Source organism: Watersipora subatra, chromosome 11 (genome assembly GCF_963576615.1).
Source record: "Watersipora subatra chromosome 11, tzWatSuba1.1, whole genome shotgun sequence".
Taxonomy (NCBI): Eukaryota; Metazoa; Bryozoa; class Gymnolaemata; order Cheilostomatida; family Watersiporidae; genus Watersipora; species Watersipora subatra.
In genome coordinates, this window is record NC_088718.1 from 45,422,421 (window position 1) to 45,448,949 (window position 26,529).

At 39.6% G+C, this 26,529-nt stretch overlaps 1 protein-coding gene across 2 annotated transcripts in view; it reads left to right on the forward strand.

Moving 5' to 3' along the window:
• LOC137408452 (intermembrane lipid transfer protein VPS13C-like) overlaps positions 1-26,529 on the forward strand; it is a 56,395-nt gene that overhangs the window by 5,080 nt on the left and 24,786 nt on the right. For both annotated transcript variants that reach the window (XM_068094986.1, XM_068094987.1), the window contains exons 4-16: positions 165-334; positions 471-624; positions 7,119-7,247; positions 7,633-7,815; positions 10,265-10,450; positions 10,770-10,961; positions 12,105-12,350; positions 15,389-15,520; positions 16,723-16,859; positions 23,244-23,394; positions 24,911-25,030; positions 25,952-26,076; positions 26,236-26,365. In XM_068094986.1, the coding sequence (XP_067951087.1) occupies positions 165-334; positions 471-624; positions 7,119-7,247; positions 7,633-7,815; positions 10,265-10,450; positions 10,770-10,961; positions 12,105-12,350; positions 15,389-15,520; positions 16,723-16,859; positions 23,244-23,394; positions 24,911-25,030; positions 25,952-26,076; positions 26,236-26,365 (2,055 nt within the window). The remainder of the gene's footprint in view (positions 1-164; positions 335-470; positions 625-7,118; positions 7,248-7,632; positions 7,816-10,264; positions 10,451-10,769; positions 10,962-12,104; positions 12,351-15,388; positions 15,521-16,722; positions 16,860-23,243; positions 23,395-24,910; positions 25,031-25,951; positions 26,077-26,235; positions 26,366-26,529) is intronic.

Consider the following 26,529-nt stretch of genomic DNA (forward strand, 5'->3'; position numbering starts at 1 on the left):
GCCTGGACATTCAGAATTATAAATGATAATTGCAAGAGTTCTAGTCAGAACCTATCAGAAAATCCTTTTGTATCGTACTAATTGTGATCTTATCATACCATACTATATTTAAAGCATCTGATTTGCTTCAGTTTTTCTTAAACTGTCTAATTGAATTTATTAAGGTGAGTTACCAAGAGCTCACTCACGATGTCCAGCTGAATCGGCATGGCTCCACTCGCCACATCCTTGGTAAGGTAGAACCTGATGGCACCATGAACATTCCTTCAGCGGTTGCGCTTCAAAAAAAGCTGCAGGTTAAACCAGTGGCTGAAGATTCTGTTGGGTCAGCCAGGTTAGTTTGGCCTGCTTTGTAGAATTTGAGCTGTGTAAATTAATTATAATTATTAAAACTGTTAGGATTGTTAAGACTTTTAGGATTATTAAGACTGTTAGGATTATTAAAACTGTTAGGATTATTATATATTTAGTGATTATGGAGACAGCACCGAGCCTCTCTGGTGGAAGGACCACCTTAAAATCAAGAAAGAAACGAGCCGATCTTCTGTTGCTCGCAAGCTCAGCCCCTCTTCTACACAGCTTCTTACCTGTTCTAACCTTTTGATGCAAAGTTTTACCTTCAAGGTCAGTTGTCCCTACAGTTGTCTCTGCTGCTCGGTCACGCTACATTATCTTGTTTCTCTCATCTGTTTGTTGTATTAACTATACTTCATGGATGGCGCAGACAGAGATGACTCGTATCATTAACTCTGTAGAGTGTAGAGTCTTTCAATAGAGGGTCATAAGATCAAGTCACCACTCTGGTATTTCTCAGAGGGTTCCTACCTTTATGTGTTTGGTCTGTTCTACTATCGGCCACAATCACTTTGTCGGGCACTGCTACAGCCACTTACTCCTTTTGTTCCATTAAGAATAGCAATTATTATGCCGCGTCGCTTTCAAAATAGGCTCCAAGCTGATCGCTGATTTTGTTTGATAGAACATCAAACCACTTGTTGGGTCTGTTTTAAATAGGCTCTGACCGCCCATACTCGTGTTGTTCTTGACATCCAACCCCTTGTTGGGTAAAAATGGCTTTTTATTGTTTTTAATGCGTCTTGAATTGCTAGCTGGCTCCATTTGTCATGTCAAGGTCTTGTTATATATTTATCATGGACATCGGTTAGTTCTTTTGTTGGAAGGGCTCATGGCGGCGATATACTATTTCAGTTCCACGGTAACACATACAGCCATTTCAACTAACACACACAGCCAGTTCAACTGTAACACATACAACCAGTTCAACTGTAACACATACAGCCAGTTCAACTGTAACACACACAACCAGTTCAACTGTAACACATACAGCCAGTTCAACTGTAACACATACAGCCAGTTCAACTGTAACACATACAGCCAGTTCAACTGTAACACATACAACCAGTTCAACTGTAACACATACAGCCAGTTCAACTGTAACACACACAACCAGTTCAACTGTAACACATACAGCCAGTTCAACTGTAACACATACAGCCAGTTCAACTGTAACACATACAGCCAGTTCAACTGTAACACATACAGCCAGTTCAACTGTAACACATACAGCCAGTTCAACTGTAACACAAACAACCAGTTCAACTGTAACACATACAACCAGTTCAACTGTAACACATACAACCAGTTCAACTGTAACACATACAACCAGTTCAACTGTAACACATAAAGCCAGTTCAACTGTAACACATACAGCCAGTTCAACTGTAACACATACAGCCAGTTCAACTGTAACACATACAGCCAGTTCAACTGTAACACACACAACCAGTTCAACTGTAGCACACACAGCCAATTCAACTGTAACACATACAACCAGTTCAACTGTAACACACACAGCCAGTTCAACTGTAACACGCACAACCAGTTCAACTGTAACACATACAGCCAGTTCAGCTGTAACACATACAACCAGTTCAACTGTAACACATACAGCCAGTTCAACTGTAACACATACAGCCAGTTCAACTGTAACACATACAGCCAGTTCAACTGTAACACACACAACCAGTTCAACTGTAGCACACACAGCCAATTCAACTGTAACACATACAACCAGTTCAACTGTAACACACACAGCCAGTTCAACTGTAACACGCACAACCAGTTCAACTGTAACACATACAGCCAGTTCAACTGTAACACACACAACCAGTTCAACTGTAGCACACACAGCCAATTCAACTGTAACACATACAACCAGTTCAACTGTAACACACACAACTAGTTCAACTGTAACACATACAGCCAGTTCAACTGTAACACACACAACTAGTTCAACTGTAACACATACAGCCAGTTCAACTGTAACACACACAGCCAGTTCAACTGTAACACATACAACCAGTTCAACTGTAACACACACAGCCAGTTTAACTGTAACACATACAGCCAGTTCAACTGTAACACATACAGCCAGTTCAACTGTAACACACACAGCCAGTTCAACTGTAACACATACAGCCAGTTCAACTGTAACACACACAACTAGTTCAACTGTAACACATACAGCCAGTTCAACTGTAACACACACAGCCAGTTCAACTGTAACACATACAACCAGTTCAACTGTAACACACACAGCCAGTTTAACTGTAACACATACAGCCAGTTCAACTGTAACACATACAGCCAGTTCAACTGTAACACACACAGCCAGTTCAACTGTAACACATACAACCAGTTCAACTGTAACACACACAGCCAGTTTAACTGTAACACATACAGCCAGTTCAACTGTAACACACACAACCAGTTCAACTGTAGCACACACAGCCAGTTCAACTGTAACACATACAGCCAGTTCAACTGTAACACATACAGCCAGTTCAACTGTAACACACACAACTAGTTCAACTGTAACACACACAGCCAGTTCAACTGTAACACAAACAGCCAGTTCAACTGTAACACATACAACCAGTTCAACTGTAACACATACAACCAGTTCAACTGTAACACACACAACCAGTTAAACTGTAACACATACAACCAGTTCAACTGTAACACATACAACCAGTTCAACTGTAACACAAACAGCCAGTTCAACTGTAACACATACAACCAGTTCAACTGTAACACATACAGCCAGTTCAACTGTAACACATACAGCCAGTTCAACTGTAACACACACAACTAGTTCAACTGTAACACATACAACCAGTTCAACTGTAACACATACAACCAGTTCAACTGTAACACATACAACCAGTTCAACTGTAACACAAACAGCCAGTTCAACTGTAACACATACAGCCAGTTTAACTGTAACACATACAACCAGTTCAACTGTAACACATACAACCAGTTCAACTGTAACACACACAACCAGTTCAACTGTAACACATACAGCCAGTTCAACTGTAACACATACAACCAGTTCAACTGTAACACATACAACCAGTTCAACTGTAACACAAACAGCCAGTTCAACTGTAACACATACAACCAGTTCAACTGTAACACATACAGCCAGTTCAACTGTAACACATACAGCCAGTTCAACTGTAACACACACAACTAGTTCAACTGTAACACATACAACCAGTTTAACTGTAACACATACAACCAGTTCAACTGTAACACATACAACCAGTTCAACTGTAACACATACAACCAGTTCAACTGTAACACATACAACCAGTTCAACTGTAACACAAACAGCCAGTTCAACTGTAACACATACAACCAGTTCAACTGTAACACATACAGCCAGTTCAACTGTAACACATACAACCAGTTCAACTGTAACACATACAGCCAGTTCAACTGTAACACACACAACCAGTTCAACTGTAACACATACAGCCAGTTCAACTGTAACACATACAACCAGTTCAACTGTAACACATACAGCCAGTTCAACTGTAACACATACAACCAGTTCAACTGTAACACATACAACCAGTTCAACTGTAACACATACAACCAGTTCAACTGTAACACACACAACTAGTTCAACTGTGACACACACAACCAGTTCAACTGTAACACATACAACCAGTTCAACTGTAACACATACAGCCAGTTCAACTGTAACACATACAGCCAGTTCAACTGTAACACACACAACCAGTTCAACTGTAACACATACAACCAGTTCAACTGTAACACATACAGCCAGTTCAACTGTAACACAAACAGCCAGTTCAACTGTAACACATACAACCAGTTCAACTGTAACACATACAGCCAGTTCAACTGTAACACACACAGCCAGTTCAACTGTAACACACACAACCAGTTCAACTGTAACACACACAACCAGTTCAACTGTAACACACACAACCAGTTCAACTGTAACACACACAACTAGTTCAACTGTAACACATACAGCCAGTTCAACTGTAACACATACAACCAGTTCAACTGTAACACACACAGCCAGTTCAACTGTAACACGCACAACCAGTTCAACTGTAACACATACAACCAGTTCAACTGTAACACACACAACCAGTTCAACTGTAACACACACAACCAGTTCAACTGTAACACATACAGCCAGTTCAACTGTAACACATACAACCAGTTCAACTGTAACACACACAACCAGTTCAACGGTAACACATACAGCCAGTTCAACTGTAACACATACAAACAGTTCAACTGTAGCACATACAACCAGTTCAACTGTAACACATACAACCAGTTCAACTGTAACACACACAACCAGTTCAACGGTAACACATACAGCCAGTTCAACTGTAACACACACAGCCAGTTCAACTGTAACACATACAACCAGTTCAACTGTAACACACACAGCCAGTTTAACTGTAACACATACAGCCAATTCAACTGTAACACATACAGCCAGTTCAACTGTAACACACACAGCCAGTTCAACTGTAACACATACAACCAGTTCAACTGTAACACAAACAACCAGTTCAACTGTAACACATACAACCAGTTCAACTGTAACACACACAGCCATTTCAACTGTAACACATACAACCAGTTCAACTGTAACACACACAACTAGTTCAACTGTAACACATACAGCCAGTTCAACTGTAACACATACAACCAGTTCAACTGTAACACAAACAGCCAGTTCAACTGTAACACATACAGCCAGTTCAACTGTAACACACGCAACCAGTTCAACTGTAACACACACACAACCAGTTCAACTGTAACACACACAACTAGTTCAACTGTAACACATACAACCAGTTCAACTGTAACACACACAGCCAGTTCAACTGTAACACACACAACCAGTTCAACTGTAACACATACAACCAGTTCAACTGTAGCACACACAACCAGTTCACCTGTAACACATACAACCATTTCAACTGTAGCACACACAACCAGTTCAACTGTAACACACACAACCAGTTAAACTGTAACATACACAGCCAATTCAACTGTAACACACACAACTAGTTCAACTGTAACACACACAGCCAGTTTAACTGTAACACATACAACCAGTTCAACTGTAACACACACAACTAGTTCAACTGTAGCACACACAGCCAGTTTAACTGTAACACATACAACCAGTTCAACTGTAACACACACAGCCAGTTCAACTGTAGCACACACAACCAGTTCAACTGTAACACATACAACCATTTCAACTGTAGCACACACAACCAGTTAAACTGTAACACATACAACCAGTTCAACTGTAACACACACAGCCAGTTTAACTGTAACACATACAGCCAGTTCAATTGTAACATACACAACCAGTTCAACTGTAACACATACAGCCAGTTCAACTGTAACACATACAACCAGTTAAGCTGTAACACACACAGCCAGTTCAACTGTAACACATACAACCAGTTCAACTGTAACACACACAGCCAGTTCAACTGTAACACATACAACCAATTCAACTGTAGCACATACAGCCAGTTCAACTGTAACACACACAGCAAGTTCAACGGTAACACACACAGCCAGTTCAACTGTAACCAAGTTTACAGTTATTGCTATGGACCAAGTTTACAAATATAGCTATAATAGGCCAAGTTCATAGCTAGACCAAGTTTAAAGTTATTTGTTAAGTTGTCTTTCCACAGGGGATTGCAGAATGAGCGTTTGCTGTTGTTGCTTTGCAGTTGAGCAGTAAACCAAATTGCTAGTTTCCAGTTACTCCCTTTCCTTGGTTGTAGGTTGTATGGGTCTCTCACAGCTGTCAGTTACTCCCTTACTTTGGTTTAGACTGTGTGTGTCTCTCACAGCTGTCAGTTACTCTCTTTCTTTGATTATAGGCTGTATGGGTCTCTCACAGCTGTCAGTTACTCTCTTTCTTTGGTTTAGACTGTATGAGTCTTTCACAGCTGTCAGTTACTCCCTTTCTTTGGTTGTAGGCAGTATGGGTCTCTCACAGCTGTTAGTTACTCCCTTTCTTTGGTTTAGACTGTATGAGTCTCTCACAGCTGTCAGTTACTCCCTTTCTTTGGTTGTAGGCAGTATGGGTCTCTCACAGCTGTCAGTTACTCTCTTTCTTTGATTGTAGGCAGTATGGGTATCTCACAGCTGTCAGTTACTCCCTTTCTTTGGTTGTAGGCAGTATGGGTATCTCACAGCTGTCAGTTACTCTCTTTCTTTGATTGTAGGCAGTATGGGTCTCTCACAGCTGTCAGTTACTCTCTTTCTTTAGTTTAGACTGTGTGAGTCTCTCACAGCTGTCAGTTACTCACTTTCTTTGGTTGTAGGCAGTATGGGTATCTCACAGCTGTCAGTTACTCCCTTTCTTTGGTTGTAGGCAGTATGGGTCTCTCACAGCTGTCAGTTACTCTCTTTCTTTGATTGTAGGCAGTATGGGTATCTCACAGCTGTCAGTTACTCCCTTTCTTTGGTTGTAGGCAGTATGGGTATCTCACAGCTGTTAGTTACTCTCTTTCTTTGATTGTAGGCAGTATGGGTCTCTCACAGCTGTCAGTTACTCTCTTTCTTTGGTTTAGACTGTGTGAGTCTCTCACAGCTGTCAGTTACTCACTTTCTTTGGTTGTAGGCAGTATGGGTCTCTCACAGCTGTCAGTTACTCCCTTTCTTTGATTGTAGGCAGTATGGGTATCTCACAGCTGTCAGTTACTCACTTTCTTTGGTTGTAGGCTGTATGGGTATCTCACAGCTGCCAAGCTGATGACTGTACCGGCATCTGTCCATCATTTTACGTCAGCATCGAGCCGGTCATCAGAGTCAGCAACTTCCTTCCTTTTCTTGCCACTCTTAATATACATGTAAGTCTGTTATTATATTATATTGCTATTAGATTGCTATTATATTTTATTGCTTTATTGCTATCAATTTATATTGATATTATATTATTTTTATTGCTATTATTTTATATTGCTATTGTATGGTATTATTTGTATTGCTATTTTTATATTGCTGTTATATTATATTTTCTTTATTGCTATTATTTTTGTTGCTATTATATTATATTATTTTTATTGCTAATTTTTTATATTGCTATTATATTTCTATTATATTATATTGCTGTTATATTATGTTGCTGTTATATTATGTTGCTGTTATAATTGTATTATATTATATTGCTCATTTATTATATCGGTGTTATATTGTATTGTTATTATATTATTTGCCAATACATCTTCTTTGCAGGCAAACGTGTCTGTTGGCCATAGTCCTAGTAGCTACACTTTGGAGCCAGGACAGAACGTACAAGTAGTCGAATCAATAAACGTTCCTACGAAATGTACTTTTGTAATACCTTCTTATCAAGGCAGCGCTTGGCAAGCAAGCTTTGATTTGCATGACCGGATGCCTGAGGGCCGGATGGCGCCGGTGAGTGCTTGGCGATTGTCATTGACTCTTACCACACATCTAGTAGAGTTGAATTACTAGCCTCTTGTGAGGTTTACCGGTCTTAATTCAACATCTTTTGGCAAAATCTGCCAGCTATCTTGCTTTAGATGAATATTTTTTTTGGAGTCTTGAAAGGCCTGACAGTATTATACTACATTTGATATGTACATGGAATATATGTAAGTACTAGCTGTGCTACCCCGCGTTGCCCGGCTAATAAAAAAGTCTGGACAGAAAATTGTATTGTATTTAACATATAACGACATTTGTCATTCTAGTTTTCAAACTACATATCATCAGAAAAGTGTTTTGTTTAGTTGAAATAATTTAAAAGAAAATAAAAACAACTGTAAAGGTTTTTAAACTTTGTCAAACAACTGTAACTTTTAAACTCCATATCATGAAGAAAATGTTTTGCGCAGGTCAATTAAATTTAAAAAAATGAAACAACTATAATAGGGTTTAGATCGTTCTGCTACGATTACAATAAAAGATGACTCAGTAATGATACAATTAATATGAACTGAGAAAACAAAATAAAAATCCTGAATATGCTGAATTAATAATAATAATTCTTTCATCGAACTGTGTATAAAAAAGTTACTGTTTCACCAGAAGCTATCCATCAAAACCTTGAATACAACGATACTGGTACCTCTCTATACCGGTACAACTGTAAAACTGAGATATTGTACTGCCTTTGTCTGACCGAACGGAGAGATAATGTCGAGGCTTTTCCCACGGAGACAATATAATTGTCTGTGTGAGAAGAATTGGCCTAGACCCCAGATTGAGTAATTCGACTTTATGAAAAATATCTCTTAATAGGTGCATCGTAACACGTGACTGCATTGGTAAAATGATCAGCGTGCACTATAGCTATATTGGTCGCAACCTCAGAAACCGTGGTCAAATCACGAAGTTGAGTTATCCGACTTTGAAGCTGCACTAACTGAATTTATAATATTGGTAACGGTTTTTGCAACACATGCACCCGGACCAATCAAAAAGTGATATTTCTGAATATGAAGTCAGTTTAGCCAATAGAAGTCTCCAACTTTCGGAAAAACTCTCTTAAAACCGTTGCCACGCTAATTAGGAAGCACTGAAAAATGGTGTCCAGTAAAAGTAATCAATTCTTTTTTGCTGATTTTAAAAATAACTCTGACATTTCGGACACTTTTAATGAGTTCTCTGGTATTCCAACTGATGTTGAAAGCAGTGACAGTGAAGGGAGTGATGATGATATTTTCCTAAAAATTCTTATAAGATTATTATAGGATTTAATTATAAGATTAATTATTCAATGTTATAAGATTATTATAAGATTTAATTATAAGATTAATTATTCGATTTTATAAAATCGAAGTTTATAGTTTCCGATGGTGTGCGATATGTTACTGTTATTATTTTCCTAAAGATTCTGTTTGTGATACTATGGCTGTGCTCAAAATCGCGGTACTGCCAAGCTATTTTTAATATCTGCAAAATTAAAAATAAGTAACACAGTTTGTGATAGATATACAGCTATTCCCATGACAGCCAGCTGAAATCTGTTTAGATATTTAAATTCAGCAGTTTTTTGTATTTAAATACAGAAATATAGATAAATATCACAATTCCTTGATATTGGTTGCTACGACATTTTGAAATGTAAACAAAATTGTGCATTCATTTTCGTTTCTCAAATTTTAACACCAATTTTCTCAGAACTATGTTTTAGCACTAATGGTGAACGTGCATTGAGTTTATTGACCGTAAAATCTGCTGTAATTAAGCTAGAATCAAAATTTCTTTTACAAAATAAATGTGAATTTTCTCCTTCTGCTAGTTTAGATAACTGAAAATCTTACACACCCGACTTAACCATGGTTTCTGAGATTATGACCCATATCTATAGCTGGACGCACCTACACACCATCACTGAAAAATATATATATAGATTGGAAGTGAAACCACCTCATTATTATACCACACAAAGTATGTAAACAGTAGAAGTGAAACCATATTATTTTATTACATTTTGTAAGTACATGTAAATAGTGGAAGTGAAACCACCTCACTATTTTGCTACATTCAGTATGTAAATAGTAGAAGTGAAACCATATTATTTTATTACATTGTGTATGTAAATAGTGGAAGTGAAACCACCTCACTATTTTGCTACATTCAGTATGTAAATAGTGGAAGTGAAACCACCTCACTATTTTGCTACATTCAGTATGTAAATGATAGAAGTGAAACTATCTCATTATCATTATACATTGGTTATGTGAATAGTAGAAGTGAAACCACTCTTCATTATACTAAACTAGGGATATAAATAGTAAAAGTGAAGCCAGCTCACCGCTAGATGTTTTGGTATCTGCGCACGGTGCTAGTTATGACTCAGTCTCTGTTGTCCTTTCACTTAGTACACTACTTTCAGCTCCTTCTGAGCAGCTTTGACTCAGAACGTCCAGGCTCTGAGGGTCATACAGGGCGTCACAGCCTCACCATCTTAACCAATGTAAGCAGATCAGTAGGCTACAAAGGCAGTCAAGGTCAACTGAGAATTACTTTCTTCTCTGCCTATTGGATATCAAACTCGACAGGGCTTACCCTTCAGTTTAAGGTAAACTTAGTTTTACGTCTGATTTCTTCCTTCATGTGGAGAGTCACAAGGATTAAGCATCTTAGTGAAGAAATGGACTTTGGCTCTTTGAATGGTTAAAATAATCTATAATTTTGTTATGCTGTAGTTGGGCTATTTGAGTGCTAAGTCTATAGAGTTGTTTTAAATAGTAGATATACCAGAAAGTAAGAGAGGGTAAGAGAAAGTGTTCATCAGCGCTGGTAGAGCTCATCATTAAAAAAAAAGCTGTAACTAACTCTTTATTATTGCTAGCCATGTTATGTCAGCAGTCTAGTTCATTGTACTTTTCTTCTTTTAGTCGTCTGGTATCGGCAGCAACACCTTTGAGTCGAGTGACCCGAGTCCAATTCTTTTTATGGCGAGTGCTCTACAAAACAAGCTAAAACTTAGGATTCCTGGCTCAAATTGGTCAAAATCGTTCGCTGTCGATGCCGCTGGAACTGCTGGCAGCGTCAGCAGTCAGAGCAGGGATGGTCGTCATAAGCATAGGGTTGGTTTATTGTTTTAATCATAAGATATACCCAGTCATGCTGCAGCATGAGTAGATAACTCCTATATGATTGGCAGTTGTCAAGGATTTGCTCTAATTGTACCCAGTCATGTTACAGTATGGGTAGATAACTTCTATATAATTGGTAGTTGTTAAATGTTGACTTGCAACAAAATTCACATTACAGTTATTTGGTATCAAAAGATTCACTATGTCTTACATGTACTTTGCTGTGTTGTAAGTGCAAAATGTGTGGAAATGTGATTACAAGCTTTTAAAAGCTAAGAAACGAACAGTTAATTGCAGCCACACGAGACCGCCATAGTTTAGGTTCTCTTTCCAAAATGGCTCAAATGGGACGCAGTTGTACGAGATGGCTTCTGTTTACACTTTCAAGCAACCTCATTCGTCGAAATATTTTCACGAATATACTTCACGCATTCAATAAAGCCATGTCTATTGTTCTTACATGTCTATTTTATCGTCATTGTAATGCTGTCACTTTCAGCACTGATATCTTATAACTTACCGTAAAAATTTGTTTAATTTTTTAACCTTAGCTCGAAGGAGTACATATCATTGTCTGATAAACATAACGAGCCTGTTGGTCACTTGTGATAATCGAAAAATGCTGCAGAAATTAATCACAAAGTATGGGTCACATGATCAGATTACGACTAGACGATTAGACCAAGCCGAAACAAAACTGTTAAGTAGCGAGTATCTATATTTAATACGGGGTCTTCGGTAAAACCCGAAGTGTTCATCATAAACTAGTGCTACAAGAAGTTTTCCTTCAAGCCACAAGAATATTGTGCCTTTTATTGGCCTTTCAATTCACGTGAGAACATCACGTGACAAAACAATAACCAAATGTAATGACTACGTCAGAGAAATAAACTGATTCCAATCTACGGCGGCTTTTCGTTTTTTAACTTTTAAGAGCTTGTAATCACATTTCCACATATTTTGCACTTACAACACAACAGAGTAAGACATAGTGAATCTTTTGAATAACTGTAATGTGAGTTTTGTTGCAAGTAAACCTTTAAAGACTTGCTTCAAGTGTATACAGTCATGTTACAGCATGAGTAGATAACTTCTATATGATTGGTAGTTGTTAAGAACTTGCTCTACCTTCAGTTTATGGTGGAGACAACTCTCAGCAACACTCAGCTTACAAAGATCATCAACATCTTCCCATTGTTCGTTGTGCTGAATAAGACACAAGAGGCTATCATGTTTAAAGAGACAACTCCAAAGGGGGCTCCCAGGCTTGCCCGTGAGGTCGGGGAGGCCCCTCAAGCTAATGCTAGCGAAGATGAAGCCGAGCCAATTGTACCTATGATATCAGTGAAGAACAGCTGGACTGAGATTCTCCCTGAACAGGTAAAATTTAGCTTGTGGTCCTCACTGGTTGTCACAAACTTGCATATATATTATCGTAGGGTTTGCTAAGCTATGCACAACTGGATAGCACTAGTAGTGTCACTGTCTCTGCTAGTGTATTTCTAGAATGCATGAACTTCCTGCAATCAATCATTAGTAATAGCATTCTAATTTTGTTTTGTTTAATGGCTCTCAATTGTCAGACATTTTAACTTGAAAAAAGAACCAACAGTTGGAATCAAATAATCTAATGGACTTGTAGGATTACAGTCAAAACCTTAAATTTAAGTAATGCAAGAGCTTGCTCTTCCTTGTCAAAATTAACTACCCCTCGTTACTTTGGTCTATCAAAGGATGAGTTTTTTAAGCACGCTGGCATGCCCAACTCACGAGAACGATTGGTAGATTTCACTGGGTCTTCTCCTTGCCCTAGTGACATGTAGTAAAATTTCAGTAAGTGTGCTCAGAGTGTGCTGTGGTAGAAGTGTGCTCAGTCCTCTGTAACAGTCATTGGAAGATTTAACTGTATTATCACTTTTAGGAAGATATGCTTATGGGAATAAAACTTCAGTCAAACCTTAACACGTGAACTCAATAACAACAGTCAGACCTTGACATGTGAACTCAATAATTAAAGTCAAATCTTGACATGTGAACTCAATAACTACAGTCAAACCTTGATTTGTGAACTCAATAACTACAGTCAAACCTTGACTTGTGAACTCAATAACTACAGTCAAACCTTGACATATGAACTCAATAACTACAGTCAAATCTTGACATATGAACTCAATAACTACTGTCAAACCTTGACATATGAACTCAATAACTACATTCAAACCTTGACATATGAACTCAATAACTACTGTCAAAGCTTGACATATGAACTCAATAACTACAGTCAAACTTTGACATATGAAGTCAATAACTTCAGTCAAACCTTGACATATGAACTCAATAACTGCCGTCAAACCTTGACACATGAAGTCAATAACTTAAGTCAAACCTTGACATATGAACTCAATAACTACAGTCAAAGCTTGACATATGAACTCAATAACTACAGTCAAACCTTGATATATGAACTCAATAACTACAGTCAAACCTTGACACATGAAGTCAATAACTTAAGTCAAACCTTGACATATGAACTCAATAACTACAGTCAAAGCTTGACATATGAACTCAATAACTACAGTCAAACCTTGATATATGAACTCAATAACTACAGTCAAACCTTGACATATGAAGTCAATAACTACAATCAAACCTTGACATATGAACTCAATAACTACAATCAAACCTTGACATATGAACTCAATAACTACAGTCAAACCTTGACATATAAACTTTATCCGTTCCAAAATTTTGTTCATAGTTCAAAACCGTCGTCTGGCAGGATTTATTCTTATAAGAAAACATTATATATTGTTCAATTCGTTCAACAGATCAAAATCTTTCATGATGATAACTTCAGGTAACTACATATAGCATTCAAACAAATGCGTTTTATAAAATTATATGTAAACCTAAATGCAAAAAAGTAACTATATTGTATGTGATAAACTGAACAAATGAAATAAAAAATAAATCAAAAAGGTTTAAATTGTCATTTTGCTTTCCTGCTTAAGACAGGTAAACTGAGGTGTGGCTTTGTTGACACAGGAGATGGAAAGATGGACACGTAGAGAGAGAAAGATAGGGATGAAACTGCGTAGAGAGAGATAGGGATGAAACTGTGTAGAGAGAGATAGGGATGAAACTGCGTAGAGAGAGAGATAGATGATGTAACTGGGTAGAGAGAGATAGAGATGAAACTGCGTAGAGAGAGAGAGATAAGGATGAAACTGCGTAGAGAGAGAGATAAGGATGAAACTGCGTAGAGAGAGAGATAGATGATGTAACTGGGTAGAGAGAGATAGAGATGAAACACTGCGTAGAGAGAGAGATAGATGATGTAACTGGGTAGAGAGAGATAGAGATGAAACTGCGTAGAGAGAGATAAGGATGAAACTGCGTAGAGAGAGAGAGATAAGGATGAAACTGCGTAGAGAGAGAGATAGATGATGTAACTGGGTTGAGAGAGAGATAGGGATAAAACTGCGCAGAAAGAGATAGGGATGAAACTGTGTAGAGAGAGAGATAAGGATGAAACTGCGTAGAGAGAGAGATAGGGATGTAACTGTGTAGAGAGATAGGGATGAAACTGCGTAGAGAGAGAGAGAGAGATTGGGATGAAACTGCTAAGAGAGAGATAGGGATGAAACCGCGTAGAGAGATAGGGATGAAACTACGTAGAGAGAGAGAGATTGGGATGAAACTGCGAAGAGAGAGATAGGGATGAAACTACGTAGAGAGAGGGATATAGATGCAGAGATAGGTCTAACTAGGGCGGTGTGACATGTAAATTAACATAACTTGTTTATATTTAGGGGTTTTATATATTTTGTACATGAATATCATGTCTACCTCCACTTTTGCTTCAGACTTTCTTTGTTTTCTTCACTTTCACTTTCCTCGCAATAAACTGCCAGGGACTTTTGGGTATAAGAATTCATCTGAAAATCATGGTGTGTTTTCTTATAATTTATTGTTTAGGCAACATTGCTTTTTTCGCCACTGGCACTACCATGTTGATATCAATTTTGTAACTACAAAAGGAAGGTATGGCATGCCACATATCATTCCAACACTATATAGTCAAATTATGTTAAAGAGAATTGCAAACATCTCTCCTGATTTCCAAAACTAATGTTTCGCGATTCCACGGTTTGACATGTGTTAGAGATTAGCTTGTAAGTAGAGACTTTTTAATGTTCAGGTGGTTAAAAGTTGAGGGTTGTCTGCACATGGTATTTCTACCCGTGTGATAGGAGCCCATTGTAAACACCAGTTGAGATTATGTAACTATTCTTCAATTCTTGTTACTTATTGCATTCGTTTCTCTTTATTCCTTTGTTTGCATATTTTAAATGATGCGGAAGAGAAAAAGGAGTTTTTCCATGTTCTATGTTGCTATCAAGGCTTCTCCTTTACAGGTTCTACCTTTCTGGCCGACATCACTAAAGAAGCCTCAGTCAATGGTGGTGAAGAGAGTCGGGTCAGAGGTTTTTTCTTCTCCCTTTCCTGTCAGCATTCCCCAGCGGACTCTCCTGCCCATAGATAATCAGGTATTAGGGTTTATTGGGTTAAAATTGTTGATCTCTCATGTCTCATAGACCGCTCCTATCTCATAGACCTCTCCTATCTCATAGACGTCGCCTATCTCATAGACGTCTCCTATCTCATAGACGTCTCCTATGTCATAGGCATCTCCTATCTCATAGACCTCTCTTATCTCATAGACTTCTCCTATCTCATAGACCTCTCCTATCATATAGACCTCTTCTATCTTATAGACCTCTTCTATTTCATAGACCTCTTCTATCTCATAGACCTCTCCTATCTCATAGACCTCTCCTATCTCGTAGACCTCTCTCATAGACATTTCCTTTTTTTATGTTCTGCCTTGAAACTGTTTTTCAGACTGTTGTCGATCTTCCTTCCTTATTTATGCAACTGTACTGTTTTTCTTCACCGTTTCTTCCCTCACACTATTGTTCTTTATCTTTTTATTCACTTTTGTTTTCACAATCTAGTAGTTGTCTGCCTTCTTTACCATGTTCTTCCTCCTAACCAATTGTACTTTCTTACAGCTTCACTTATCGAAGATTTGATAGCACACTTGACCAGCTCGCACTGCTGAGTATGCATGCTGTTTTTCTGATTCTTTCCGTAACCCCGTAGAGTTATCTTCTCTTAAAACTCTAGTATGTAGATAACTTGGATTATCGTGTTAGAAGTTTATTTACGTGTTGCCGGCAGCATTGCTGAACAGAGACTGAGAGGTCGAGAACAAATAAGTTTTTTACACGCAACATATGAAGTCTAAACCAGCTATCACAGTAGCTATTATTAGAATAAAACCTCACATTCTCAAGCATAATAGCACAAGAACCTCTCCACGGTAAATTTTGATGCTCGTGCAAGCGTGTATTGAACAATGGCAAGTCACGCGTCTCACTTTGTTTATGAAAATATTTCATCTTTAGGGAATACGATTGTTTTAGTTTGGCTCAGAATAAACCACAATAAAGTGGCCGGAGTTAATATCTCTCATGCCAACGTTAATGCTTTTTTATCAACTTCAAATAGAGGAGATAATTCTTCAAGTTAATTTACTAACTGCAATTCTCAGTGGTGAAAGTTACAAAAACTAACAATTTTTAAAGTAGCAATAGGAATCTCACTAAGTGCCATGTACTTCACTCACTGGTCAGCGCATCTTCAGACTTACCATCAGACAGCTCAAACAACGTCTGCTTTTTTCTAGGCTGCCATAACGGCTGATGTATCAGGAGGTCTTGGTACAGAATTCTTCATAACTTTGAGACCATACCATCTGGGAGACTGCGTGGTGCGCCTTGAGAATCTCACACAGCACAGCCTTTGCTTCACCCAAGGCTCTCAGTAAGTACAATGAGCACCTTACTCAGGGCCCTCGATAAATACAGTCAGCGGCTTACACAGAACCTTTGGTAAGTTTATGGCATCTTAACTGAGACTCTACATAAGTACACATGGTTTTCATTAGGCACTGTGGGTACCTCCTCTAAAGCTATCAGTAAATATAGTTAGCACTTTACCCAGGGCTTTCAGTAAGTACAGTGAACACCTTACACCGAACGTTCAGTAAGCACAATGAACATCTCACACAGAATGTTCAGTAAGTAAACTGAACATCTCACATAGAATGTTAAGGAAGTACAGTGCCCACCTCACACAGATATTTCAGGACATACAGCAAGCACTTCAGTGAAGGCTGTCAGTAAATACAGTCTGTTCTTCACACAGGTCTACTATTATAAACAATCAGCAACTACTGTACGAAAAGGTTTTTACCAAATACAACCAGAGCTACTAAGCGTTTGTTAAAGAGAGCCAGTCCAGTACTTCAAATAAAGTCATAGCAAACCAGGAAGATGCAAGATTCTTTTAGCAATTTATAAGTTGCTAAAAGAATCTCCAATCTTAACTGTATCAAGTCCCATGCTCAAACCTGTTGGAGAGTAACTAGAAATAAATAAAAGCGTTTCCTACAGTTGAAGACGAGTATTTCTGCAACATGAGCATTCCTAATTACACACCTCACTCAAATTATTACGTTTTACCAATTGGTAACTTCATACAATGCCATTATCAGAAGAAGTTATATACTTCATAACATGGATCTTCATTCTGTCAACACTGTCTGGAGTATTTCAAAGCTTCGGTAAACTAATGTAGGTGTCTTTTCATCTCTCAAACTCTTTCTTTCACCCTCTCTCTTTCTTTCACCATCTCTCTTTCACCCTCTCTCTTTCGCCCTCTCTTTTTCACCCTCTCTCTTTCACCCTCTCTCCGTTTCAACCTCTCTCTTTCACCCTCTCTCTCCTTTTCACCCTATCTCTCAAACTCTCTCTCTTTCACCCCCTCTCTTTCACCCTCTCTCTTTCACCCTTTCTATTTGCCCTCTCTTTCACCCCCTCTCTTTCACCCCCTCTCTTTCACCCTCTCTCTTTCACCTTCTCTCTTTCACCTTCTCTCTTTCACCCTCTCTCTTTCACCTTTTCTATTTGCCCTCTCTTTCACCTCTCTCTCACCATTTCTCTCTCTACCATTCGCTCACTCTCTCTTTATCACCCTCTCTCTCCCTGTCTCTCTCTCCTTTTCTTTCTCCCTCTCTCGCTCCTGTAGGATATTGTGTACATGTAGTTTTGGGTTTTTTGTTTTTGTATGGGAGTTTATTCCCCTTTGCTTAAGGGAAGACAATCTGTTTTTTGTAGCGGCCATGTTTTGTTCGTAGCGGCCATGTTTTGTTCGTTGCGGCCATGTTTTTTTTTGTTAGTTGCTCGTTGTTCCTCCATGAGACACGTTGTGTTATTATCATACTCAGAATATATTACTCTAAATAAACAAAGTTAACAGGTTATGGGCCCAGTGCTGCTGACATAAAGATGGGTGATAAGCTAGAGATTACCAAACTCACCAAAGACAACTATCCTACATGGAAATTTAAGGCTAAACACCTCTTAACTGCAAAAGGACTGTTTGGCTATGTAGATGGTTCTGAGACAGCACCTGGATCTAGTGCTTCAGCAGATGACAAGAAGCAGTATCAGAGTGGCAGAGCTAAAGCACACAGTCACATTGTGCTCTCTGTAAGTGATGAACTGTTATATCTCATAACAGAGTGTGAGGATGCAAAAGACACATGGGAAAAGTTGCAATCGCACTTCGAAAGAGACAGTCTCGCAAACCGCTTGTTCCTTAAGAAGAAATATTTCAGGACAATTATGAGTGAGAATGCGTCCATCGAGAGCCATTTAAAGGATATGAAGGAAATCACAAACAAATTAGCCGCGATAAAAGCACCAGTAAGTGAAGAGGACCAAGTTGTGACCTTATTAGGTAGCTTGCCAGAGAGTTTTGACACATTAGTTACAGCGTTAGAGGCTCATGGTGATAGACTCACTCTCGAATTCGTATCGAACGCTCTTCTTAACGAGGAACAAAAGCGGTCGGAGGAACAAAGATTACCAGCAACTGCCGGCATCTCCCGCAGCACCAGTCATAATGTTAAATCTGATGCTGCTCTATCAGTTGAAGCCAAAACTGCCGATAGCTCACAAGTCAGGGGGTGCTATATCTGTAATAGCCCTAATCACTATATGAGGTTCTGTCCACAGAACAAAAGTCGCGGCCGAGGTCGTGGTGGAAGGTACAGAGGACGTGGTGGCCACACACAACACCTAGCATCAACTGCCTCAGCAGATGATGAAATAGCCTTCTTGGTACCAGAAAGCAAATCTGCTGTCAATGATGATGCTGTACAACAGCCGTGGGTTATAGACAGTGGTGCTAGCAGTCATATGTGCCAGACTAAGGATGTATTCACAGAGTACACTACGCTCGATAATCCAGAGTATGTGACGGTCGCTGATGGTTCAAAAGTTCAGGGCATCGCCAGAGGTAGTGTAAGACTTTCTGTGCGGGTAAGTCAGACTAAGCAACGCACTGTAACTCTCAAGAATGTTTTACATGTACCTGCTCTTAATGGTAATTTACTCTCAGTCAAAGCAGCCACTCAGAATGACTATGTAGTGCAGTTTGGTCGTAATCGGTGTTGGGTCAAGAATCAGAGAAGCATGGTCATTGCTAAGGGTACACTGGTAAACAAACTGTATTATCTTGATCTAGCTGATATCGATCACACTGCCAATGTAGCATCAGGTATAGATATCTGGCATAAACGGCTTGCTCATGCAGGTATCAGCACTCTAAAACGTGCTCACAACGAATCCCTCGTAGATGGCGCAGATTTATCTAGTGTAAGCTTCGATCTGTGTGGCTCATGTGTTAAGGGTAAAATGGCGAGATTGCCGTTTCAGTCTAGTGGTATCAAGTCAAAGCGAACATTAGAGTTAGTTCACACAGATGTATGCGGTGCAATGCAAACAAATTCTCTAGGTGGTAGAAAATATTTTGTCAGCTTTATTGATGATTTTTCTAGATATGCTCATGTTTACTTTCTATGTAACAAATCAGATGTGTTTAGTGCATTTCAGGATTATAAGGCTAAGGTAGAAACCCAGACCGGCAATAGGATAGCCACGTTACGTAGTGATCAAGGGGGTGAATACCTATCACACCAGTTTAGTGACTTTCTCAGAGTAAACGGTATTCAACACCAGCTGACAGCAAGATATACACCTCAGCAGAATGGGTGTGCCGAACGATATAATCGTACAGTGTGTGAGTCAGCCAGAGCAATGATTTTAGAAGCTGATGTTCCTAAATCATTCTGGGCTGAAGCTATTGCTACCTCTGTATATGTGCGTAATCGTTTACCTACTGCTGCTATCCGAGATCATATCACTCCCTATGAGCGTTGGTATGGTAAGAAACCCAACATCAGTAACGCTCATGTATTCGGTTCTCTAGCATATGCGCATATCCCCGACGAGCTGCGTCAGAAGTTAGATGTCAAAGCTGATGTTATGATGTTTGTTGGTTACAGTGAGCAGTCGAAAGCTTATAGACTGTATGATCCTGTGAGTAAGCAGGTTGTAGTACGACGTGATGTCATATGTGATGAAAGTAAGCTCGGTATCCCACAGGCCGGTAAGTCAGAACCCGATACGCTCATGTTAGACTTGTCCCCTCATGATGGAGTGAGCTTGCCTGGTGAGCTCCGACGCTCAAGTCGCGACACTAAGAGGCCAATACAGTTTGGTATCGATGAATTCTGTAATAATGCTGAGCATCATGCACCCACTGATAATGTTTTCAGTGAGCCTTCTAGTTTTGCTGATGCGATGTCATGTCCTGAGGCTAACCACTGGGTGCGGGCGGCCAACGAAGAATACAAGTCTCTCATTGATATGAATACCTGGGATCTCGTACCGTTACCACCAGGTAGACAGCCTGTTAGCTGTAAATGGGTATTCAAGCTGAAGAGTAACTCTGATGGCTCCGTAGATCGTTACAAAGCTAGGCTCGTAGCTCGTGGTTTCACACAGCAACAGGGGGTTGATATCGATGAGACATACGCTCCTGTTGTGCACCGAACGTCACTGCGTGCACTACTCTCATATGGCTTCAGTCGAAACATGATAATTCACCAGATGGACGTCGTCACCGCATTTCTTAACGGTGAACTAGCAGAGCACATCTATATGACACAGCCCGAGGGTTTTGTCACTCCTGGATCTGAAAACTTGGTATGCAAGTTAAAGCGTTCTCTTTACGGATTGAAGCAATCCCCCCGCTGCTGGAATCTAGTGCTCGATCAATATCTCAAATCACTAGGGTTCTCTCAGTCGTCTGCTGATCAGTGTGTCTACATACGAAATGACGGTGGTCAACAAACATTGTTGGCTGTTTATGTAGATGACATTGTAATACTTAGTGATAGTGAAAAGTCTATGCATGACATCAAGTCATCGCTCAGTCAGAAATTCAAAATGAAAGACCTCGGTCCGATTCACTATGTATTAGGTATCAGTGTTGCAGTAAACGATGAGTCACTGAAGATGTACCAGCCTAACTACATCTATCAAACTTTGAGGAAGTACAAGATGTATGACTGCAACCCCGTACACACACCAATGACCATGGATGTGAAACTATGTACCGATGATGGCAGTCAGCCTGCGGACAAGTCTCTCTATCAGTCGCTCATTGGTAGTCTGCTCTATCTATCAACTGCCACTCGTCCTGATATCGCTTATGCAGTGAGTGTTCTCAGTAGATTTACAGTCGCGCCAACAGAAACCCACTTAACTGCCGCTAAAAGAGTGCTCCGGTACTTGAAGTTTACTCCAGAGCTCGGTATCAGCTACTCCAGGTCCGGTTCTAAACCAGTCGGCTATTCAGACTCAAGCTGGGCTGATGATGACACTCGTCATTCAACTTCAGGTGTTGTATTTATGTATGCAGGAGGACCAGTCCTATGGTTAAGTAAGCGACAAAGTGTTGTTGCTCTGTCGACCGCCGAGGCAGAGTATGTAGCAGCTTTTGACGCCACAAGAGAAGCTGCTTGGCTCCGACAACTATACTTGGATATAACAGGATGTGAGTGCACACCGCTTACGTTGTACATCGACAACACCTCTGCCATATGCATTGCAAATAACAGTGCGACTACGAAAAGAAGCAAACATATGGATGTCCGTTACCGTTATGTGCGAGAAGAAGTCAACAGTCTGCATATAAAAACTGTACACTGTCCCACTGTAGAGATGATAGCGGACATACTCACCAAACCTGTCCCACGAACTCCGCTCGAAACTAGGTGTAGCATAGGTGCCGGTTTGGGAAATGCTAGATTAGGATTTAGTGTTTGTGTGTGATGTTTTTACACTTTTTGATTTTTGGTTTGTCTGTTTCTTTTACAAAGAAAAAGACAAAACAAAAACAAAGGACCCTGCAACTAAGGGGGTGTGTAGGATAGGTAGGGGGTGTGTAGGATATTGTGTACATGTAGTTTTGGGTTTTTTGTTTTTGTATGGGAGTTTATTCCCCTTTGCTTAAGGGAAGACAATCTGTTTTTTGTAGCGGCCATGTTTTGTTCGTAGCGGCCATGTTTTGTTCGTTGCGGCCATGTTTTTTTTTGTTAGTTGCTCGTTGTTCCTCCATGAGACACGTTGTGTTATTATCATACTCAGAATATATTACTCTAAATAAACAAAGTTAACAGCTCCCTCCTTCTCTCGCTCCCTCATTCTCTCGCTTCCTCCCTCTTTTCCTCCCTTCCATCTCCCTCTCTCGCTCCCTCCCTTTCTGGCTCTCGCGCTCCCTCTTTTGCACTCTCACTCTATACATTGCACTCGCTTTCCCACTCTCGCTCCGCTGCACCTTACTCGAGCTGTTAACTAGTCCAGCAAGCAAGTGATTACATATGTTCTTGTAAGATACACTTAGCATCTGACAATAGTCTTTGGTTTCTTCTAAGTTCTTCGCTTTAAAGCACTAGCAAAAAGATAAAGGGCACACGTATGTACACCTAAAACTAGCTACAAAATATGATTGGTATCAATGTATTAGGAATATTTTGACGGCCTTATTGGTGTACATCTGAGGACTCATGGAGTTATCTGACCCCTTTTGATCAGGATATGATAAGGAGTCAATAGGAAATAAACACTCCTTCCAAATGAACACTATTGATATTATCGGTTTGAATATGTGAATGTCAACTAACTTATTTTTAGTTGACATTGGTAATGGAGTAGTTAATTTTTTTACAAAATGGCCTGTACATGGTCAGTAGTTCTGTTGACTAGGCTATCTTGTATTTTCCAATGTTGGTAGATCTGGCACTGAACCTGAAGCATCATGTTCCCTCACAATAGACTCCTGTAAAAGCTGGCTTTACTTCTGGCCCAATCCCAGAGGAGAACGGCAACTTTATTGGTATGCTCCACAATTGAAAATCAAACCTCAGCTGGCCAAGTTTACTGAGGTAGGCATTGACATTCACATCTGTGTGGCAAACTTGACAGGTTGATCGACTCGCTGTTAACACACCGCTAAAAGCTGTGAAAGAATTCATATTGAGTATCTTTAGGCATAAGTAGTTGACTGGGAGTCAACCAGTCAACAATCAGTCTTATTTCTATGCAGTATTTACTTTGGAAAACCTTCAGACATGTCAAGAAAGATCCAATCTTTATTTTTTGTGGCAAGCTTATATGCCATAGCTAAATTTTTATTTCTGTTAGTGAGTGAGCCATTGCTAACATTGTTACTCTTCCCTGCATGTATAAACCAATTTTAAATCCTCACTATCGATTAACAAGGTCAACATGTTTAAACATAACTTGGAGTTAGTGCTGGGCACGAGTACTTCTTGGTCAACGGGTTTAGACCCGCCCCCTTCTGTTCGGGTTTTTCGAGTATCGGGTAGCTAGTAGTGCTAGGCTCGGGTATTTCTTTGCCTACGGGTTTCTCGGGTATCGGGTTTGGTGATATGGATTTTATGTTTAAATTTTCCAAACAGATATATTTTCAAATTTACAAAGCAATTATATTTCTTTTCAATTTATTTATCATTTTTCACAGTTTTTATCGACTGACATTCGTACTCGCAGCGTTAACAGGCGGATTGTTAAACAGTCAAGATAGTCTAGGGCCACAGGGAATTTTCGTGTCAACAGGTGGCAGAAGATAGGGTCTATGGTAGCTTAATACTTAAGCATGTTCTATGGACCTCTCTGATTTTCTTGTAGATGGTGCTCCAAATCTCGTAAAAAACTTTACATTATTGGCTTTTTCCGTTAGTAAGGCTTGTCGGCTTAGTAAAACTTGGTTATAATGAATTATGTAATCCATAATAGCTAGCTATGGTAATCAATTTAAACAGAGTTATTAAATTTTCACTGCTACTACCGCGAAGCTGATGGCAGTTTCTAACAAGGCGATAGCGGAAACAGACTAAGGACCTATGTGTTATCGGTGAAAGCAAACACGCGCCGTATTAAAAAAAGCATAGATTTGTTTACGAAGCCGATTTGGCTAATTGCGCAAATAAAATTTGATATAAGTATTAAATTTTCTACTCACCTTTTAATGACAAGTAATCACTGCTTGACTACAATATCTCCGGTAGGTATGGTAAATAAGGTATGAGATGCTTTATTCTATCTATTAAATTAAAGACTCGTTATACCCCATTGTCGTGCCTCCTTAGCAAAAATGACACAGAAATTCCCTGTGGGCCCAGACTAAAAGCGCAGGGTGCAATAGACCGAGTTTTTGTTCACACTACCCGACGGATCCGTGTACCAAAACTCGAACTCGAAAGTCAAAACCCGAACCCGAAGGACCAGAATACCCGAAAGCTCTATTACCTGATACTCGAGAGAAGATAAACCCGCGAGTTCAACGAGTATTACTACCCGTGCCCAGCACTACTTGGAGTTAACTTATTTCGTTCTCACGTAGGCAGTAGACAAATGAAGCTATTCTTTGGATTGTAGGATTGTTGTGGGGAAATAAAATATGAAGAAAAGAGCATTCACTGGCAGTCTTACGGTGACACCCTACAGCGGGTGCTTACTTTCTCAGAAAGCGTGCAGTTTCAGACGATTATTCATAAGGTATTGCAGGGTGGAGATTATTATTACGGACTTGTGGGACGTTTTTATCTCTTTTTAGTAATTAAATTCATAACATTTATGGATTTAACTCACACTAGTCTACTGATCAAACCATTTGCAATAATATTTGTCTGCTGTAGTGTTTACTCAAAATTACTATCATTTATTATTCTTTTCATCTTAACTTTTAGGATTTTCCTATTATGCTTGCGGGTATCAATTACATGAGGGAGGCCCAGCCTGTCTGTCAGTGTGCGTGAGTAGGACTTGTCTGTCAGTGTCACTAAGGGGAGCTTGTCTGCCAGTGTCAGTGAGTAGGACTTGTCTGTCAGTGTGCATGAGTAGGACTTGTCTGTCAGTGTCACTAAGGGGAACTTGTCTGCCAGTGTCAGTGAGTAGGACTTGTCTGTCAGTGTGTGTGAGTAGGACTTGTCTGTCAGTGTCACTAAGGGGAGCTTGTCTGCCAGTGTCAGTGAGTAGGACTTGTCTGTCAGTGTGTGTGAGTAGTGCTTGTCTGTCAGTGTCACTAAGTGGAGCTTGTCGGCCAGCGTTGCCGAGTAGGACTTGTCTGTCAGTGTCACTAAGTGGAGCTTGTCTGCCAGTGTCAGTGAGTAGGACTTGTATGCCAGTGTCAGTGAGTAGGACTGTCTTCCAGTGCCAGTGAGTAGGACTTGTCTGTCAGTGTCAGAGATTGGGGCTTGTATGTCAGAGTCAGTGAGCGAGATAAAAGTGACTAGGACTTGTATTTCAGTGTAATTGGTATGGCTTGTCTGCAAGTGTTACACCTTCTAGCGCAAGATGTGGTTTTTTGTGTCAGTAGGCACGACAAGGCCATCAGCAGTGTCAATGAGCCGATATTGTGCATAGATGATTTAGGGCAATCTGTAAGATCAATAAACTTGTACACGTTTTCCTTTTTAGAAAAGCCAACGGGAGCAGGCTGATATGTTCATGTTCATTGCCTTAGAATATGCCTTTCTTTCTTTCATCAATAAGAACAGCTTGGAAATAGCTGTTTTGTCGATCAACCAATCACCTTCCAATTGGTATTCTATTCAGCTAATCAGTGGCTAGTTTATCTTATGTCATTCTAATGTTGTTTTCATTCTAATTCGTCTTGATTAGGAAAGAATGGTGTCAAAGTTGTAATCAATTAACAGTGTAGAGGAGTTGACCAAGTCTTATTATGATCAACTCTTTTCTAGGTTTGTCAAAATTGATGGTCAAGAGAAGTGGTTCCCATTAGGTCTGAAGTTGTCTGCTGCTGTTGAGGCAGCCTACTGCGACCCTTGCAAGGACAAACTTGAAGTTACTTATCAGAGGAAAGAGATAAAGGTCTGTTTAATCATGAACCTGTTCTTTCTAAAGCAATGTTTGTTGGTTCTGTATGGACTAGAGGACTGTAGTACTTATAGAGGACTGTAGTACTTATAGAGGACTGTAGTACTTATAGAGGTCTGTAGTTCTTATGGAGGACTGTAGTACTTATAGAGGTCTGT